At 45.4% G+C, this 19,421-nt stretch overlaps 2 protein-coding genes across 3 annotated transcripts in view; one reads left to right on the top strand and one right to left on the bottom strand.

Annotated features, from left to right (window-relative positions):
• Window positions 1-5,858: 5,858 nt before the first annotated feature.
• On the bottom strand, window positions 5,859-16,893 carry LOC112241387 (protein Jade-1). 2 transcript variants are annotated; one of them, XM_024409496.1, is made up of 8 exons: window positions 16,804-16,893; window positions 15,848-15,933; window positions 13,090-13,154; window positions 12,811-12,968; window positions 11,806-11,990; window positions 8,082-8,293; window positions 7,718-7,885; window positions 5,859-6,515 (listed from the first exon to the last, which is right to left on the bottom strand). In XM_024409496.1, the coding sequence occupies exons 2-8, from the start codon at window positions 15,894-15,896 to the stop codon at window positions 5,925-5,927; spliced, it is 1,428 nt and encodes a 475-aa protein (XP_024265264.1). In that variant the 5' UTR covers window positions 15,897-15,933; window positions 16,804-16,893; the 3' UTR covers window positions 5,859-5,924. The 2 variants fall into 2 exon arrangements, with proteins under 2 accessions (XP_024265264.1, XP_042180972.1); XM_042325038.1 differs by lacking the exons at window positions 15,848-15,933; window positions 16,804-16,893 and adding an exon at window positions 13,428-13,544.
• Window positions 16,894-17,823: 930 nt separating this feature from the next.
• The window catches only part of asmt2 (acetylserotonin O-methyltransferase 2), a 77,497-nt gene continuing 75,899 nt past the window's right edge, over window positions 17,824-19,421 (top strand). The window contains exon 1 of the mRNA XM_042325037.1: window positions 17,824-18,144. The gene's annotated coding sequence lies outside the window, so the exon portion shown is untranslated. The remainder of the gene's footprint in view (window positions 18,145-19,421) is intronic.

Genomic DNA, 19,421 nt, shown 5'->3' with positions numbered 1-19,421 from the left:
ATTCTAATCTTTGGTGACTTTAATATTCACATGGAAAAGTCCACAGACCCACTCCAAAAGGCTTTTGGAGCCATCATCGACTCAGTGGGTTTTGTCCAACATGTCTCTGGACCCACTCACTGTCACAGTCATACGCTGGACCTAGTTTTGTCCCATGGAATAAATGTTGTGGATCTAAATGTTTTTCCTCATAATCCTGGACTATCGGACCACCATTTTATCACATTTGCAACAAATAATCTGCTCAGACCCCAACCAAGGAACATCAAAAGTCGTGCTATAAATTCACAGACAACACAAAGATTCCTTGATGTCCTTCCAGATTCCCTCTGTCTACCAAAGGACGCCAGAGGACAAAAATCAGTTAACCACCTAACTGAGGAACTCAATTTAACCTTGCGCAATACCCTAGATGCAGTTGCACCCCTAAAAACTAAAAACATTTATCATAAGAAAGTAGCTCCCTGGTACACAGAAAATACCAACCGAGCTCTGAAGCAAGCTTCCAGAAAATTGGAACGGAAATGGCGCCACACCAAACTGGAAGTCTTCCGACTAGCTTGGAAAGACAGTACCGTGCAGTACCGAAGAGCCCTTTGCTGCTCGATCATCCTATTTTTCTAACTTAATTGAGGAAAATAAGAACAATCCGAAATTCCTTTTTGATACTGTCGCAAAGCTAACTAAAAAGCAGCATTCCCCAAGAGAGGATGACTTTCACTTTAGCAGTGATAAATTCATGAACTTCTTTGAGGAAAAGATTATGATTATTAGAAAGCAAATTACGGACTCCTCTTTAAATCTGCGTATTTCTTCAAAGCTCAGTTGTCCTGAGTCTGCACAACTCTGCCAGGACCTAGGATCAAGGGAGACACTCAAGTGTTTTAGTACTATATCTCTTGACACAATGATTAAAATAATCATGGCCTTTAAACCTTCAAGCTGCATACTGGACCCTATTCCAACTAAACTACTGAAAGAGCTGCTTCCTGTGCTTGGCCCTCCTATGTTGAACATAATAAACAGCTCTCTATCCACCGGATGTGTACCAAACTCACTAAAAGTGGCAGTAATAAAGCCTCTCTTGAAAAAGCCAAACCTTGACCCAGAAAATATAAAAAACTATCGGCCTATATCGAATCTTCCATTCCTCTTAACATTTTTAGAAAAGGCTGTTGCGCAGCAACTCACTGCCTTCCTGAAGATAAACAATGTATACGAAATGCTTCAGTCTGGTTTTAGACCCCATCATAGCACTGAGACGGCACTTGTGAAGGTGGTAAATGACATTTTAATGGCATCGGACCGAGGCTCTGCATCTGTCCTCGTGCTCCTAGACCTTAGTGCTGCTTTTGATACCATCGATCACCACATTCTTTTGGAGAGATTGGAAACCCAAATTGGTCTACACGGACAAGTTCTGGCCTGGTTTAGATCTTATCTGTCGGAAAGATATCAGTTTGTCTCTGTGAATGGTTTGTCCTCTGACAAATCAACTGTACATTTCGGTGTTCCTCAAGGTTCCGTTTTAGGACCACTATTGTTTTCACTATATATTTTACCTCTTGGGGATGTTATTCGAAAACATAATGTTAACTTTCACTGCTATGCGGATGACACACAGCTGTACATTTCAATGAAACATGGTGAAGCCCCAAAATTGCCCTTGCTTGAAGCATGTGTTTCAGACATAAGGAAGTGGATGGCTGCAAACGTTCTACTTTTAAACGTTCTACTTTTAAACTCGGACAAAACAGAGATGCTTGTTCTAGGTCCCAAGAAACAAAGTTCTTCTGTTGAATCTGACAATTAATCTTAATGTTTGTACAGTCGTCTCAAATAAAACTGAAGCGTTACTCTGGACCCTGATCTCTCTTTTGAAGAACATAAAGACCATTTCAAGGACAGCTTTTTTCCATCTACGTAACATTGCAAAAATCAGAAACTTTCTGTCCAAAAATGATGCATAAAAATTAATCCATGCTTTTGTCACTTCTAGGTTAGACTACTGCAATGCTCTACTTTCTGGCTACCTGGATAAAGCACTAAATAAACTTCAGTTGGTGCTAAATACAGCTGCTAGAATCCTGATTAGAACCCAAAAATTTGATCATATTACTCCAGTGCAACCCTCCCTACACTGGCTTCCTGTCAAAGCAAGGGCTGATTTCAAGGTTTTACTGCTAACCTACAAAGCATTACATGGGCTTGCTCCTACCTATCTCTCTGATTTGGTCCTGCCGTATATACCTACACGTACGCTACGGTCACAAGACGCAGGCCTCCTAATTGTCCCTAGAATTTCTAAGCAAACAGCTGGAGACAGGGCTTTCTCCTATAGAGCTCCATTTTTATGGAATTGTCTGCCTACCCATGTGAGAGACGCAGACTCTGTCTCAACCTTTAACCTGTTGCGACGAGCAATCCCGGATCCGGGATCCTATTTATAGCCTCAAGCTCATTAGCATAACGCAACGTTAACTATTCATGAAAATCGCAAATGAAATAAATATATTAGCTCTCAAGCTTAGCCTTTTGTTAACAACACTGTCATCTCAGATTTTCAAAATATGCTTTTGAACCATAGTATTGATAGCTAGCATACCATTAAACCTAGCATTCAGCCCATTCTAACCCTAACCCAACATTTTCACAAAAACAAGAAAAGCATTCAAATAAAATCATTTACCTTTTGAAGAACTTCAGATGTTTTCAATGAGGAGACTCTCAGATAGCAAATGTTCAGTTTTTCCAAAAAGATTCTTTGTGTAGGAGAAATCGCTCTGTTTTGTTCACTTTTGGCTACCAAAAAAAAACTAAAATTCAGTCATCAAAACGCCAAGCTTTTTTCCAAATTAACTCCATAATATCGACTGAAACATGGCAAACGTTGTTTAGAATCAATCCAAGGTGTTTTTCACATTTTTTTTATTTATTTTTTTACCTTTATTTAACCAGGCAAGTCAGTCAAGAACACATTCTTATTTTCAATGACGGCCTGGGAACAGTGGGTTAACTGCCTGTTCAGGGGCAGAACAACAGATTTGTACCTGGTCAGCTCGGGGGTTTGAACTCACAACCTTCCGGTTACTAGTCCAACGCTCTAACCACTAGGCTACGCTCTTTGATGATATATCGTTCGTGGAAGAATACTTGCAGCTGGAGATTGCGCACCAATTTCGACGCAGGACACCAGGCGGACACCTGGTAAATGTAGTCTCTTATGGTCAATCTTCCAATGATATGCCTACAAATACATCACAATGCTGCAAACACCTTGGGGAAACGACAGAAAGTGTAGGCTCATTCCTTGCGCATTCACAGCCATATGGAATGGAAAATGGAAAAGTTTCATCTTGGTTTCGCCTGTAGCATCAGTTCTGTGGCACTCACAGATAATATCTTTGCAGTTTTGGAAATGTCAGTGTTTTCTTTCCAAAGCTGTCAATTATATGCATAGTCAAGCATCTTTGTGACAAAATATCTTGTTTAAAACGGGAACGTTTTTCATCCAAAAATGAAATACTGCTCCTAGAGTTTCAAGAGGTTAAGTCTTTACTGAAGACTCATCTCTTCAGTGGGTCATATGATTGAGTGTAGTCTGGCCCAGGAGTGGGAAGGTGAACGGAAAGGCTCTGGAGCAACGAACCGCCCTTGCTGTCTCTGCCTGGCCGGTTCCCCTCTTTCCACTGGGATTCTCTGCCTCTAACCCTATTACAGGGGCTTACTGGCTTACTGGGGCTCTCTCATGCCGTCCCTGGAAGGGGTGCGTCACCTGAGTGGGTTGATTCACTGATGTGGTCATCCTGTCTGGGTTGGCGCCCCCCTTGGGTTGTGCCATGGCGGAGATCTTTGTGGGCTATACTCAGCCTTGTCTCAGGATGGTAAGTTGGTGGTTGAAGATATCCCTCTAGTGGTGTGGGGGCTGTGCTTTGGCAAAGTGGGTGGGGTTATATCCTTCCTGTTTGGCCCTGTCCGGGGGTGTCCTCGGATGGGGCAAGTGTCTCCTGACCCCTCCTGTCTCAGCCTCCAGTATTTATGCTGCAGTAGTTTGTGTCGGGGGGCTAGGGTCAGTTTGTTATATCTGGACTACTCCTGTCCTATTCAGTTTCCTGTGTGAATCTAAGTGTGCGTTCTCTAATTCTCTCCTCCTCTTTCTTTCTCTCTCTCGGAGGACCTGAGCCCTAGGACCATGCCCCAGGACTACCTGACATGATGACTCCTTGCTGACCCCAGTCCACCTGACCGTGCTGCTGCTCCAGTTTCAACTGTTCTGCCTTATTATTATTTGACCATGCTGGTAATTTATGAACATTTGAACATCTTGGCCATGTTCTGTTATAATCTCCACCCGGCACAGCCAGAAGAGGACTGGCCACCCCACATAGCCTGGTTCCTCTCTAGGTTTGTTCCTAGGTTTTGGCCTTTCTAGGGAGTTTTTCCTAGCCACCATGCTTCTACACCTGCATTGCTTGCTGTTTGGGGTTTTAGGCTGGGTTTCTGTACAGCTCTTTGAGATATCAGCTGATGTACGAAGGGCTATATAAATAAATTTGATTTGATTTGATTTGATCTGCAGAGAAGAATTGGAGAAACTCCCCAAATACAGGTGTGCCAATTGTAGCGTCATAGCCAAGAAGACTCGAGGCTGTAATCGCTGCCAAATGTGGTTCAACAAAGTACTGAGTAAAGGGTCTGAATGCTTATGTAAATGTGATATTTTATATTTGTAAATCTGTTTTTGCTTTGTCATTATGGGGCATTGTGTGTAGATTGGCGGGAAATGTAATCAATTTTAGAAAGCACTGTATATGAGCAGGCTATTAAATTGTGGCAAACACAGCATTAGTTTAAACATAATTTGGCTAAAGAAAATGTCTCAACAGAATTAAATAAAACAATTGCAAACAGGTTTAAACCTTGACAAAAGTTTTGAACAGGCTATATTGCAGCAAGTGCCTACAATACCCAATAAATGACAGAAATAGGCTGTTATGGGGTGCACGTGACCCTTGAACGAGATGGCCGCATGAACTAAGAGCTCCGCACAAGTAGTTTCCAACTCATCTTACCTCCACTTCAAGTTTAAACTCCTTTAGCTTTAGTCAAAAAGTCATGGCAGGCTACAAAAGGCGGCATTACAGGTGACATTGTTATCCGGACTCGAGCATTAGCGGCGGAAAAAGCCTCCAAGAAGCAACTAGCTTCAGAAAAAGCTAGCGCCTTAATGCTATTACTAAAGGAGGTAAGACAACATATAGCCGACATCCAAAGACCCACCCGCCCTGCTAAATGTCATTATAGCCGTCTAATCTATATTTATTTTCAGTTAGACAGTAAGGTGGGTTAGAGTCAGGGTCAGTGAGTGTGTTGGGTTCGAGTCAGGGTCAGTTAGTGTGCTGGGTTAGAGTCAGGGTCAGTTAGTGTGCTGGGTTAGAGTCAGGGTCAGTTAGACTGTATGGTGGGTTAGAGTCGGGGTCAGTAAAACAGTATTGTGGATTAGAGTCAGGTTAAATTTGACTGTACTGAGGGTTAGAGTCAGGGTCAATTTGACTGTATGGTGGTTTAGAGTCAGGGTCAGTTGGACAGTGTGCTGGGTTAGAGTCAGGGTCAATTTGACTGTGGGTTAGAGTCTGAGGAGTACAGTAGTTCTGTCTGTCTAGTTCCGAGGAGTACAGTAGTTCTGTCTGTCTGGTTCCGAGGAGTACAGTAGTTCTGTCTGTCTGGTTCTGAGGAGTACAGTAGTTCTGTCTGGTTCTGAGGAGTACAGTAGTTCTGTCTGTCTGGGTCATAGCACACTGGTCTCATATTCTTGTGATGTTTCTCACAGGCATTAGACAAGCACACAGGCAACAGCCAACGCTGCACTCCGGATTTATTTCAATGGTTCGAGATACACCTGCTGGTATTGGGTTAGGAGTTAGTCATCCACCTCTTTGGTGGCTCCTCCCCTCTGCAGCTGGAGACAATCGGCCAATAGCCAGCTGTCTGGGTGTGGCCGGCCTGGGAGGCGTAGGCGCAGCACCCTGACCCATCCCCCGGGGAAACAGATGGTGGAGGACGACATCATGCTCTCTCCTTGCCAGACTCTCCTCCTCCATCTGGGGGGTCAGCAATGGCTGGCTGTGATTGGCTTGGCATTTCAGCTTCCAGTACTGATACATGAAGTGGACTGTCTCCTGGTTCAGCTGCAGGGCCTGGGACACCTCCTTTACATCAACTAACTGGTGTGACGACTCCTCCAGCTGCTGTAGTCTGATGTGACGGAGGCTCAGGGCCTCCACTGGGTTGGGGACTGGATGAGGGACAGGGGGGTTAAGAACTTCATCTCCTCTCAGTCTCCCTCCCCTCCTCCCCTCCTCCTTGCCGTCCTCTCCTCCCACCAGACCAGAGTGTTTGGGGCAGAAGGACTTGAACTTGACCTCATCCTGCTCTTTGATGATGGTGTTCATCTCCAGACTGCTGTCTAAGGCACAGCTCACATGGAACGCTGTCCGACAGCTTTCAGCTGAACACTGAGGGAACAGAGAGGAATGCTAAGGTAACTGACAGGTAACTGACAGAGAAAGGACTGCTAACGTGGCAGAAATCCACACTAACAGTTGTTAAAGCCTTCTCCATGCTAGCTTCATAGATCCAGTCTGGTCTTTACAGAGACAGCAGGTCAGTGTGTATCTGTATACAGGATCCAGTCTGGTCTTTACAGAGACAGCAGGTCAGTGTGTACCTGTATACAGGGGCCAGTCTGGTCTTTACAGAGACAGCAGGTCAGTGTGTACCTGTATACAGGGGCCAGTCTGGTCTTTACAGAGACAGCAGGTCAGTGTGTACCTGTATACAGGATCCAGTCTGGTCTTTACAGAGACAGCAGGTCAGTGTGTATCTGTATACAGGATCCAGTCTGGTCTTTACAGAGACAGCAGGTCAGTGTGTACCTGTGTACAGGATCCAGTCTGGTCTTTACAGAGACAGCAGGTCAGTGTGTACCTGTGTACAGGATCCAGTCTGGTCTTTACAGAGACAGCAGGTCAGTGTGTACAAGATCCAGTCTGGTCTTTACAGAGACAGCAGGTCAGTGTGTATCTGTATACAGGGGCCAGTCTGGTCTTTACAGAGACAGCAGGTCAGTGTGTACAGGATCCACTCTGGTCTTTACAGAGACAGCAGGTCAGTGTGTATCTGTATACAGGATCCAGTCTGGTCTTTACAGAGACAGCAGGTCAGTGTGTATCTGTATACAGGATCCAGTCTGGTCTTTACAGAGACAGCAGGTCAGTGTGTACAGGATCCAGTCTGGTCTTTACAGAGACAGCAGATCAGTGTGTACCTGTGTACAGGATCCAGTCTGGTCTTTACAGAGACAGCAGGTCAGTGTGTACCTGTGTACAGGATCCAGTCTGGTCTTTACAGAGACAGCAGATCAGTGTGTACCTGTGTACAGGATCCAGTCTGGTCTTTACAGAGACAGCAGGTCAGTGTGTATCTGTATACAGGATCCAGTCTGGTCTTTACAGAGACAGCAGATCAGTGTGTACCTGTGTACAGGATCTAGTTTGGTTTTTACAGAGACAGCAGGTCAGTGCCCATCTGTTACTGGGGATGTGGGACATGTTGGTGATGGGCTCCATCTTCTCTGGGTTCCCAATGCTCACCTAGAAGTAAATTAACTTAAAATAAGCAGGATTAAGGGTTAGGGTCAAGGTTAAGGGGTCGTCACCTCGGGGATCCACAGAGCACAGCTGACGTGGACCCACTTGGTTCCGCTGCGGGTGGGCTTCATGGCCCCGCCCTTCTTGGGGCAGACTTGGCATTTGGGCGAGATGCCGAGAGCACAGGTCTGACACAGCCAGCTCCCCTTTGGTACCTTCAGAATCCCATAACACACCTGGAACATACAGACCCAGACAGGGTTAGGGGTCGTCACCTCGGGGATCCACAGAGCACAGGTCGAACACAGCCTGCTCCCTTTTGGTACCTTCAGAATCCCATAACACCCCTGGAGCATACAGACCCAGACAGGCCATTGAAGAGCAGAATTACAAGCGGTATTAAAAACAGTCTGAATAAAACTAAAGCCGTACCTGGTGAACACAGATGTTGCACTTGTCACAGAACACCATCTCATTGTTGTCCTCGCCGTCAGGTGACCGACACACGTCACACACGACGTCTTCTTCGTACTCCATGCCAAACCCCTCCTCCGTTGCAATGGGATGTCTCATTCTGTCATAGCAACGCCGCTCGAACTCCTCCATCGCTCTCTCCATGGTGGTCTCATCCAGCACAGCCATGCCTGAAGAACAGTAAACAGTATTATAGTGCAGTCTAGACCAGCGTGGGTCAAATGGAGGGTCGCGGGTATCTGAGTGTAAAACATCCTCCAGTCTGAACTTAGTAAACCAGGTAGAAAGGGTGTAGAAATTATAATGAACTTACATGTGTAAATAAATGTTAACTCTTTTTGTGGTCTCTAACCAGTGAGTTTAGAAAATGAAGAATATGGGCAACAAAACACAATAAGAGGTGGGGATGTTCTTAGACATAGAACTGCTGCATTACCAATATAGTATTATACATATTTTCACAGATTGTATTTGGGATTCTTTTTTGCGATGTGAATATTGGATCGCTCTAGAGACAAAACCAGTAGAGAACCACTGGTCTAGACTAACCCTGACCCCCCAGTAGAGAACCACCTGTCTAGACTAACCCTGACCCCCAGTAGAGAACCACCGGTCTAGACTAACCCCTAACCCCCAGTAGAGAACCACTGGTCTAGACTAACCCTGACCCCCAGTAGAGAACCACTGGTCTATACTAACCCCTAACCCCCAGTAGAGAACCACTGGTCTAGACTAACCCTCCAGTAGAGAACCACTGGTCTAGACTAACCCTCCAGTAGAGAACCACTGGTCTAGACTAACCCTCCAGTAGAGAACCACTGGTCTAGACTAACCCTCCGGTAGAGAACCACTGGTCTAGACTAACCCTCCGGTAGAGAACCACTGGTCTAGACTAACCCTCCGGTAGAGAACCACTGGTCTAGACTAACCCTCCGGTAGAGAACCACTGGTCTAGACTAACCCTCCGGTAGAGAACCACTGGTCTAGACTAACCCTCCGGTAGAGAACCACTGGTCTAGACTAACCCTCCGGTAGAGAACCACTGGTCTAGACTAACCCTCCGGTAGAGAACCACTGGTCTAGACTAACCCTCCGGTAGAGAACCACTGGTCTAGACTAACCCTCCGGTAGAGAACCACTGGTCTAGAGTAACCCTCCGGTAGAGAACCACTGGTCTAGAGTAACCCTCCGGTAGAGAACCACTGGTCTAGACTAACCCTCCGGTAGAGAACCACTGGTCTAGACTAACCCCTAACCCCCAGTAGAGAACCACTGGTCTAGACTAACCCCTAACCCCCAGTAGAGAACCACTGGTCTAGACTAACCCCTAACCCCCAGTAGAGAACCACCGGTCTAGACTAAACCCTCCAGTAGAGAACCACTGGTCTAGACTAACCCTCCAGTAGAGAACCACTGGTCTAGACTAACCCTCCAGTAGAGAACCACTGGTCTAGACTAACCCCTAACCCCCAGTAGAGAACCACTGGTCTAGACTAACCCTCCAGTAGAGAACCACTGGTCTAGACTAACCCTCCAGTAGAGAACCACTGGTCTAGACTAACCCCTAACCCCCCAGTAGAGAACCACCGGTCTAGACTAAACCCTCCAGTAGAGAACCACTGGTCTAGACTACTGGGGGGTTAGGGTTTAGAGAACCACCGGTCTTTTTATTTTATTTTTATTTTATTTCACCTTTATTTAACCAGGTAGGCCAGTTGAGAAAAAGTTCTCATTTGCAATTGCGACCTGGCCAAGATAAAGCATAGCAGTGTGAGCAGACAACACAGAGTTACACATGGAATAAACAATTAATAAGTCAATAACACAGTAGAAAACAAAGGGGGGGGTCTATATACAATGTGTGCAAAAGGCATGAGGAGGTAGGCGAATAATTACAATTTTGCAGATTAACACTGGTCTGGACTAACCCTCCAGTAGAGAACCACTGGTCTAGACTAACCCTCCAGTAGAGGACCACTGGTCTAGACTAACCCCTAAACCCTAACCCCCCAGTAGAGAACCACTGGTCTAGACTAACCCTGACCCCCAGTAGAGAACCACCGGTCTAGACTAACCCTGACCCCCAGTAGAGAACCACCGGTCTAGACTAACCCTGACCCCCAGTAGAGAACCACTGGTCTAGACTAACCCCTAACCCCCAGTAGAGAACCACCGGTCTAGACTAACCCCTAACCCTCCAGTAGAGAACCACCGGTCTAGACTAACCCCTAACCCTCCAGTAGAGAACCACCGGTCTAGACTAACCCCTAACCCTCCAGTAGAGAACCACCGGTCTAGACTAACCCCTAACCCTCCAGTAGAGAACCACCGGTCTAGACTAACCCCTAACCCTCCAGTAGAGAACCACCGGTCTAGACTAACCCCTAACCCTCCAGTAGAGAACCACCGGTCTAGACTAACCCCTAACCCTCCAGTAGAGAACCACCGGTCTAGACTAAACCCTAACCCCCAGTAGAGAACCACCGTTCTAGACTAACCCCTAAACCCCCAGTAGAGAACCACCGGTCTAGACTAACCCTGACCCCCAGTAGAGAACCACCGGTCTAGACTAACCCTGACCCCCAGTAGAGAACCACCGGTCTAGACTAACCCCTAACCCTCCAGTAGAGAACCACCGGTCTAGACTAAACCCTAACCCCCAGTAGAGAACCACCGTTCTAGACTAACCCCTAAACCCCCAGTAGAGAACCACTGGTCTAGACTAACCCTGACCCCCAGTAGAGAACCACTGGTCTAGACTAACCCCTAACCCTCCAGTAGAGAACCACTGGTCTAGACTAACCCCTAACCCTCCAGTAGAGAACCACTGGTCTAGACTAAACCCTAACCCCCCAGTAGAGAACCACTGGTCTAGACTAAACCCTAACCCCCAGTAGAGAACCACTGGTCTAGACTAACCCTGACCCCCCAGTAGAGAACCACTGGTCTAGACTAACCCCTAACCCCCCAGTAGAGAACCACTGGTCTATACTAACCCCTAACCCTCCAGTAGAGAACCACTGGTCTAGACTAACCCCTAACCCTCCATAGTCGTCTCATCCAACACAGCCATGCCTGGGGAACAGATAACATTAAAGGGATAGTGCGTCATGCTAGTTGTTCCTGTAGACTTCCAGTCATTGCACTAACGCTAGTTGGCAATGACTCCAGAAACAACCTTAAAACTGCACAAGGACTCATAAAAATGTTCTCCATGAGTTAATCTGACTGTAGGTAAGTAGAGGAAATTACTATCCCTTTAAACACAGTATTATAGTACAGTCTAACCCCAACCCTCTCTCCATGGTTGTCTTGTCCAACAGCCCCATGCCTGGAGAACAGACAGTCAACACTACGTAGCTCTGAACCACGACACAGTCAACACTACACAGCGCTGAACCACGACACAGTCAACACTACGTAGCTCTGAACCACGACACAGTCAACACTACGTAGCGCTGAACCGCGACAGTCAGCACTACGTAGCGCTGAACCGCGACAGTCAGCACTACGTAGCGCTGAACCGCGACAGTCAGCACTACATAGCGCTGAACCGCGACACAGTCAACACTACGTAGCGCTGAACCGCGACACAGTCAACACTACGCAGCGCCGAACCACGACATAGTCAACACTACATAGTAAGCTGTACAACCTTAGTTGAGGGGGTAAAGCTACTGACCCATCAGAGTGAACTGGTGGTTGATGAGCTCCAGCCAGGCCACGTCAGTGTCGTTGAGGTCGTAACGACACGTCCCCTCAGCCAGGGTCTGGATGTCCACGTACCCCAGTGCCTCTGAACCCCCAGAACAGATCCACTTCTTGGGCTTCAAGAACATCACCTCCGTCCCCTTTTCAGCGACCACCCTAAGGAGCAGAGAGTTAGATATTAGGCCCGGGACGATACCAGTTTCCTGATACTCGTTGGTATTGTGGCAAGGAAACAAAACTCAGATTTATCATCACAGCCCTATTGGATATTAGAAACAACAAGTAGGCGTTGGTCTGAAATTCACGAGCCCCACAATGCCTACTCCACCAAGGTTTTACAGCTCACAGCTTTGACCTACTACAGTAGCTATGTTGGTATTGTACTTCAGACTGTGTAGACAGGTTGCTCATGATTCAAACCTTCTGATTTATACTGCACATACACAGAGAGACAGACACATGTAGGCTACATGTCCTACCAGGCTACATGTCACATGTCCTACCAGGCTACAAGCTGGGATATGGTGTTTAGGCTATATGTCCCACCGGGCTACAGGCTGAGGGATGGTGTTTAGGCTACATGTCCTACTGGGCTACAGGCTGAGGGATGGTGTTTAGGCTACATGTCCTACTGGGCTACTGGCTGAGGGATGGTGTTTAGGCTACATGTCCTACTGGGCTACAGGCTGAGGGATGGTGTTTAGGTTACATATCCTACCGGGCTACAGGCTGAGGGATGGTGTTTAGGCTACATGTCCTACTGGGTTACAGGCTGAGGGATGGTGTTTAGGCTACATGTCCTACTGGGCTACAGGCTGAGGGATGGTGTTTAGGCTACATGTCCTACTGGGCTACAGGCTGAGGGATGGTGTTTAGGCTACATGTCCTACCGGGCTACAGGCTGAGGGATGGTGTTTAGGCTACATGTCCTACTGGGCTACAGGCTGAGGGATGGTGTTTAGGCTACATGTCCTACCGGGCTACAGTCTGGGGAATGATGTGAGGGCTGACAGGGACCTGGACTCCCTTCTCCCACTCCTGTCTCCAGGGATCGGCCAGGATGAAGTAATCCTCAGGGTTCAGTTGGTACTTGTCATGGAGCTTCATGGCCGTGATGAAGTCTGTCCTGAACACCTGCACAACACAGGGACAAAGACAGACAGATTATACACTAAATACCTGGGACATGTATACTTCCTTCAGCAGCACACAGCAATAGGCCAACAAAAGGGGTTAGGTTAGTGGGGTGACATACCTCTGCGGGCTTCATCCCATTGGTTCTCCTGAGTTTAGAATGTTGCGACCAAGAAGTGGAGTTACCTTTGAGAAGACAGAGGAATTAATAAAATCGGACTTCAGCCATCTCAATTCTCCTTGGAGCTTATCTTAAACCGACATTTAGGCCGAATCATTTCGATCCAACTTCTGCAACTTGATGGGTATCTGACTGTAACCTGCAGTCTTTCTAGGCCACTAGCGTATAGGCCTATCTATGGTCCTGTAAGACACTAGAATAGATAGTCCTTTATCTAGTCCTGTGAAATGTATGGAACAACGGCTGGTGTTCAGTTTCTTCCTTCTTTCCTGCCTGACCTGCCAAGACATCTTTAAATGTCCAGTAGCGCTGTCTGGCACTACTCTCTCTCTGCCTGGTCTGGAGACCCTCTGCCTCTCTGCTCTCTGTCCGTGTCTCTCTGGTCAATCTCCTGAGCCTTCCTGAACACCAAGTACAGCAGAGAATCAACAGGCCAATGAAATGACTTGTTTTCAAGTCTGAATTAGAGGTAATTGGACAGCTCTAGACATGATCTTGGAGAAATCACTGGTGCAACAATATTTTTCATAGAAATATAGTCCGTGTGAAGAGTGGTTTTGGGTTGAGGTTAGTTTAGCGCTCCAAAACCCTTCTCCATACATTTGGTGTCGCTGTGTTAACATTTAACATTTAGGAAGTCAATAATCATTACTTTCAAAACATATGCTGATATGCCTCTTATCTTTCATATCAGCCAGGAATAATCTTCCAAATAAAAAAGATAGACTTACTGAAGCAGATAATGTACATATCCATAAGCTGCGTGTGCCTCCGGTTGAAAAACTACACCTCCTGCCCAATTAGCTGACACACAGGTGTTCGGGGCACGCTAGATAGCTAATTAGCACAGGTGGAGGCCTATGTCTTCGTAAAACAAGCAAGGTGTGTAGTAATTTAACCTTTTAGAAAATATATTATTTATCGCTGATATGCAAGCGATGCGTGTGATGTTAAGATTGTCTCGGGCTCTTAATAACCAAACTATCCCTATCATCATAGACATAAAGCAGTCCATATCTATGAATGGAGTAGGGTTACTCTAACCCTAACTAACCCTATCATCATAGACCTAAAGCAGTCCACATCTATGAATGGAGTAGGGTTACTCTAACCCTATCATCATAGACCTAAAGCAGTCCACATCTATGAATGGGGTAGGGTTACTCTAACCCTATCATCAGAGACCTAAAGCAGTCCATATCTATGAATGGGGTAGGGTTACTCTAACCCTATCATCATAGACCTAAAGCAGTCCACATCTATGAATGGGGTAGGGTTACTCTAACCCTAACTAACCCTATCATCATAGACCTAAAGCAGTCCACATCTATGAATGGGGTAGGGTTACTCTAACCCTAACTAACCCTATCATCATAGACCTAAAGCAGTCCACATCTATGAATGGGGTAGGGTTACTCTAACCCTATCATCAGAGACCTAAAGCAGTCCACATCTATGAATGGGGTAGGGTTACTCTAACCCTAACTAACCCTATCATCATAGACCTAAAGCAGTCCACATCTATGAATGGGGTAGGGTTACTCTAACCCTAACTAACCCTATCATCATAGACCTAAAGCAGTCCACATCTATGAATGGGGTAGGGTTACTCTAACCCTAACTAACCCTATCATCATAGACCTAAAGCAGTCCACATCTATGAATGGGGTAGGGTTACTCTAACCCTAACTAACCCTATCATCATAGACCTAAAGCAGTCCACATCTATGAATGGGGTAGGGTTACTCTAACCCTATCATCAGAGACCTAAAGCAGTCCACATCTATGAATGGGGTAGGGTTACTCTAACCCTATCATCATAGACCTAAAGCAGTCCACATCTATGAATGGGGTAGGGTTACTCTAACCCTAACTAACCCTATCATCATAGACCTAAAGCAGTCCACATCTATGAATGGGGTAGGGTTACTCTAACCCTAACTAACCCTATCATCATAGACCTAAAGCAGTCCACATCTATGAATGGGGTAGGGTTACTCTAACCCTATCATCAGAGACCTAAAGCAGTCCACATCTATGAATGGGGTAGGGTTACTCTAACCCTATCATCATAGACCTAAAGCAGTCCACATCTATGAATGGGGTAGGGTTACTCTAACCCTAACTAACCCTATCATCATAGACCTAAAGCAGTCCACATCTATGAATGGAGTAGGGTTACTCTAACCCTAACTAACCCTATCATCATAGACCTAAAGCAGTCCACATCTATGAATGGGGTAGGGTTACTCTAACCCTATCATCATAGACCTAAAGCAGTCCACATCTATGAATGGGGTAGGGTTACTCTAACCCTAACTAACCCTATCATCATAGACCTAAAGCAGTCCACATCTATGAATGGGGTAGGGTTACTCTAACCCTATCATCATAGACCTAAAGCAGTCCACATCTATGAATGGGGTAGGGTTACTCTAACCCTATCATCAGAGACCTAAAGCAGTCCACATCTATGAATGGGGTAGGGTTACTCTAACCCTATCATCAGAGACCTAAAGCAGTCCACATCTATGAATGGGGTAGGGTTACTCTAACCCTATCATCATAGACCTAAAGCAGTCCACATCTATGAATGGGGTAGGGTTACTCTAACCCTAACTAACCCTATCATCATAGACCTAAAGCAGTCCATATCTATGAAAGGGGTAGGGTTACTCTAGTTGAAGAGGGTGCTTACTTCCATTGTCAGAGTCTTCGCTGCTGCTTGGATGTCGACTTCTCTTCATGATCAGTCTTGGCGAGGTTAAGGTCTAATTGTGTAATCTGAAAAGAGGAGATTCATAACCAACTGCACAGTCCAGACAGATTCCTCTGCTGCCAAGTACCCAACTTTCACTAGACCAAACACTGCTGCCATCTGCCTGACTGATGATCAATGACTTCTCATCTATCATCTCAACCAGAGTTGTTGGACTGACGATTAGTATGATAGATAATGTGGTGGCAAATTGTAAGATTTTTTTAAATGTAACCTTTAACTAGGCAAGTCGGTTAATTCCGGACGATGCTGGGCCAATTGTGCGCCGCCCTATGTATCTAGTACTGCTCAATTATAAGATGGTCACCTCACCCACCATCGCACAAAAGTGCTAATCACTAACGTTATTCATGCACCAGTGTCAAGGCTCCTAGCTAGCTAGGAACAAGCGAAACACCCGTCTACGACTGACAGGGTTTATTCCCATCTGAGACATCAAGCAACAACAACAAAATGGTACTAAAAATCATTGTTTACGTCACAATGACCCCACGGCTGTGTATGTCTGAACGTTCCACAACGTTGTGCCCTGCTGAACACGCCCCAACAACTAGTTAGGCAGTAACACATTCATATCAGAACAAAATGCTAGTAGCGAATCTACTAACTCACCGGGGCGGCAGGTAGCCTAGTGGTTAGAGCGTTGGCCCAGTTACCGAAAGGTTGCTAGATCGAATCCCCGAGCTGACAGGCAGTTAACCCACTGTTCCCAGGCCTTTAATTGTACATAACTGACTTGCCTAGTTAAATAAAAAAATGTTGACCAAACACAACCATGTGTGTATGACGTGTAAACAAACACATGTGCTTAACTAGCTAACGTTACACGAACAACTGAATAGGATAGTTTGTTTGTCAGTAAAAGGTTAGCCTACCTGACGTGCCATTTTAGCTCGCAAACCGTAACCAATGATACCAATAACTAACCCTGTACCCTAGCTGGTAATCTTCTTTGATTAGGTTTAACGGCGGTTGACATCCAATACATGTTACATTACCGCCACCTACTAGATTGGAGTATAACTCCCTTTGCTTGAAAATCAACAAATACCCTACCATCTAACCCTACACTCACTAAAACCCTTCACCACTATTTCAATGTAATTAGTCCTACCTCAGGCCAACAGCCTTAACATAATACAATTTGATTTGATTTAACAAGAAGGGACACAACCACTGTAACACCCAAATACCTCTCTGCAGCTGCCACCACAGCCTCAAATTTCTGCCACTTACATTCCATCCCTGCAGTACAGTTGATAACCATAACTTGTTGGCCCCTCCCCTGTACAGATCTACTAGTCACACCACTCCCCTCACCACCCCTCCATCCTAGCCCATCTTCCTCTACTTTCTTCACTGCCTCAGCATATGACAAGTCAGTTAACAGTCCAGATAGATTCCTCTGCTCCCAAGTACCCAACTTTCACAAAAATATAAACAGTAGGATATAGGCTTATGCATTAAAATATAAACAGTAGGCTATAGGCCTATGCATTACAATATAAACAGTAGGGCTATAGGCCTATGCATTACAATATAAACAGTGGGCTATAGGCCTATACATTACAATATAAACAGTAGGCTATAGGCCTATGCATTACAATATAAACAGTACGCTATAGGCCTATTTCAATTATATTGAAATACATTTAATGTTCTATCAATTGATTTCTATTTTGCTGCTTGTAGACTACTGTCTGTAATTAGGTTTCTACTTGAAGGCTACTGTCTGTACTTAGGCTCCTACTTGAAGGCTACTGTCTGTAATTAGGCTACTACTTGTAGACTATTGTCTGTAATTAGTCTTAAATTACTCCCACTGTAAAACGACACTTTAACTATCTTGGGTTAGTTATACTATCTTTGACCGAGCCATGGTCATTGGATTAGACGGACATGCTCAGTAGCGCCCGAGCGGGATAGGCGTAGCGTAGAATTACACTGTTCATGTTGTGTTGATGTATTTTAAACATCGATATATAAATCGCGAGGCGACTTTTTCTTTTACGGTTATATCTGAATCTTTGCAGTGACTTGTAGAAGAGAACCGCAGTGAACTAGCGGGTCTACTACACGGATAATTTTGGATCTTTATCCCAGTTGCTCCGAAACCTTCCATACATCCAACACTAAACCATTCTAAAGGAATCTGTCTATCCGACCTGAAGTGAACATCAGACGGTCGTCAATAGGTGACAGCATCGAACTATTGGGTAAGTCAGGTTTTAATGTCATCAAGACGATAATGTTGTAGACTCACACCGCATATTGTATATAAGACAGGTGGGACTATAAAACAGTAGGCAGCTGCTGCACGTTTCGGAACATTGTTTTTACCACTGTATTATGTCATCAAGTGCCAGTCTGTCTCCCTGGTCAATATTATAGCATATCTCATGGTGGCGATGCTTTCTGGAGCGAGAGAGTCAAACAGACAGCTAGTGGCCTGAATGTAGCCTACTAACCACTTATCCTCTTGTTAAGCACACACATTTTGCAGGGAAAATAATGGGTTATGCAACGGAGTTCCTTTGTATTGCACAGCTCTGCATATAGCTACCTCCATGGGCCTCAAACTATGGCTCTAACCCTAACCCTACACCACAACCAGCCAGGTCTCATAGGCTAGATGTAACAGAATTAATGAAAATCCGGGACATTCAAATTAGTATGATATGTTGTGTTTGGTATGGTTACATAAACAGGTTACTTCCCAGTCAACATGGCGGGCTCGGGTCTATTCCGCTTGAGACTCGGGGACCTTCATACAGGCTGAGTTCTTCCCGAGTCCGGCAGAATCATATTACTCTGGGTTCCAGCTAATGGTACTCGGCCGAGTCTACTTCAGCATATCTGTCCCGATTAACTCTTTCAGAAGTATGGCCATATTAGGTTTTTATTCGGCAGGTGATGGAAGAATACAAAATACAAAAAAGTAATAATTTCACCTGCAAATAATTTCACCTGCAAATTTGTGAGGTCATTTGCGAGCAAAAAATCAGTCCATTAGGATAGTAGATAGAGAAGGACCCTAATGAGGGCATTTTAAAACTCAGATGATGTGCAATTATTTTGGTTGATGTAATAACTTGATGTAACTTGATGTAATAACTTGTTTATGATGGCTGTGATGTTAGTGATGTTGTATTGTTCTGTTATAATCTCCACCCGGCACAGCCAGAAGAGGACTGGCCACCCCACATAGCCTGGTTCCTCTCTAGGTTTCTTCCTAGGTTTTGGCCTTTCTAGGGAGTTTTTCCTAGCCACCGTGCTTCTACACCTGCATTGCTTGCTGTTTGGGGTTTTAGGCTGGGTTTCTGTACAGCACTTTGAGATATCAGCTGATGTACGAAGGGCTATATAAATAAATTTGATTTGATTTGTATTACCTGTTATTGTAAATTGTTTCTGTAAAAAAAATATATATATATCTTACTTTACGGTCTCAGGGTACCATTGAAAATGGGACCCTGGTCTCAATTGGGATCCC

The sequence above is a fragment of the Oncorhynchus tshawytscha genome, linkage group LG08 (genome assembly GCF_018296145.1).
Source record: "Oncorhynchus tshawytscha isolate Ot180627B linkage group LG08, Otsh_v2.0, whole genome shotgun sequence".
In the NCBI taxonomy this organism is placed as follows: domain Eukaryota; kingdom Metazoa; phylum Chordata; class Actinopteri; order Salmoniformes; family Salmonidae; genus Oncorhynchus; species Oncorhynchus tshawytscha.
The sequence above is the reverse complement of the archived record's forward strand: the minus strand, read 5'-3'. Positions and strand labels throughout refer to the sequence as shown.

Coding starts and splice junctions, on each gene's coding strand:
- LOC112241387 (XM_024409496.1), bottom strand. CDS start 15,896: ATGAAGAGAAGTCGACATCCAAGCAGCAGCGAAGACTCTGACAATGGA. Junction 11,991..12,810: donor ATTCCCCAGACTGTAGCCCG/GTAGGACATGTA, acceptor TCTGCTCCTTAG/GGTGGTCGCTGAAAAGGGGA. Junction 6,516..7,717: donor GTGCTCTGTGGATCCCCGAG/GTGACGACCCCT, acceptor CTGTTCCCTCAG/TGTTCAGCTGAAAGCTGTCG.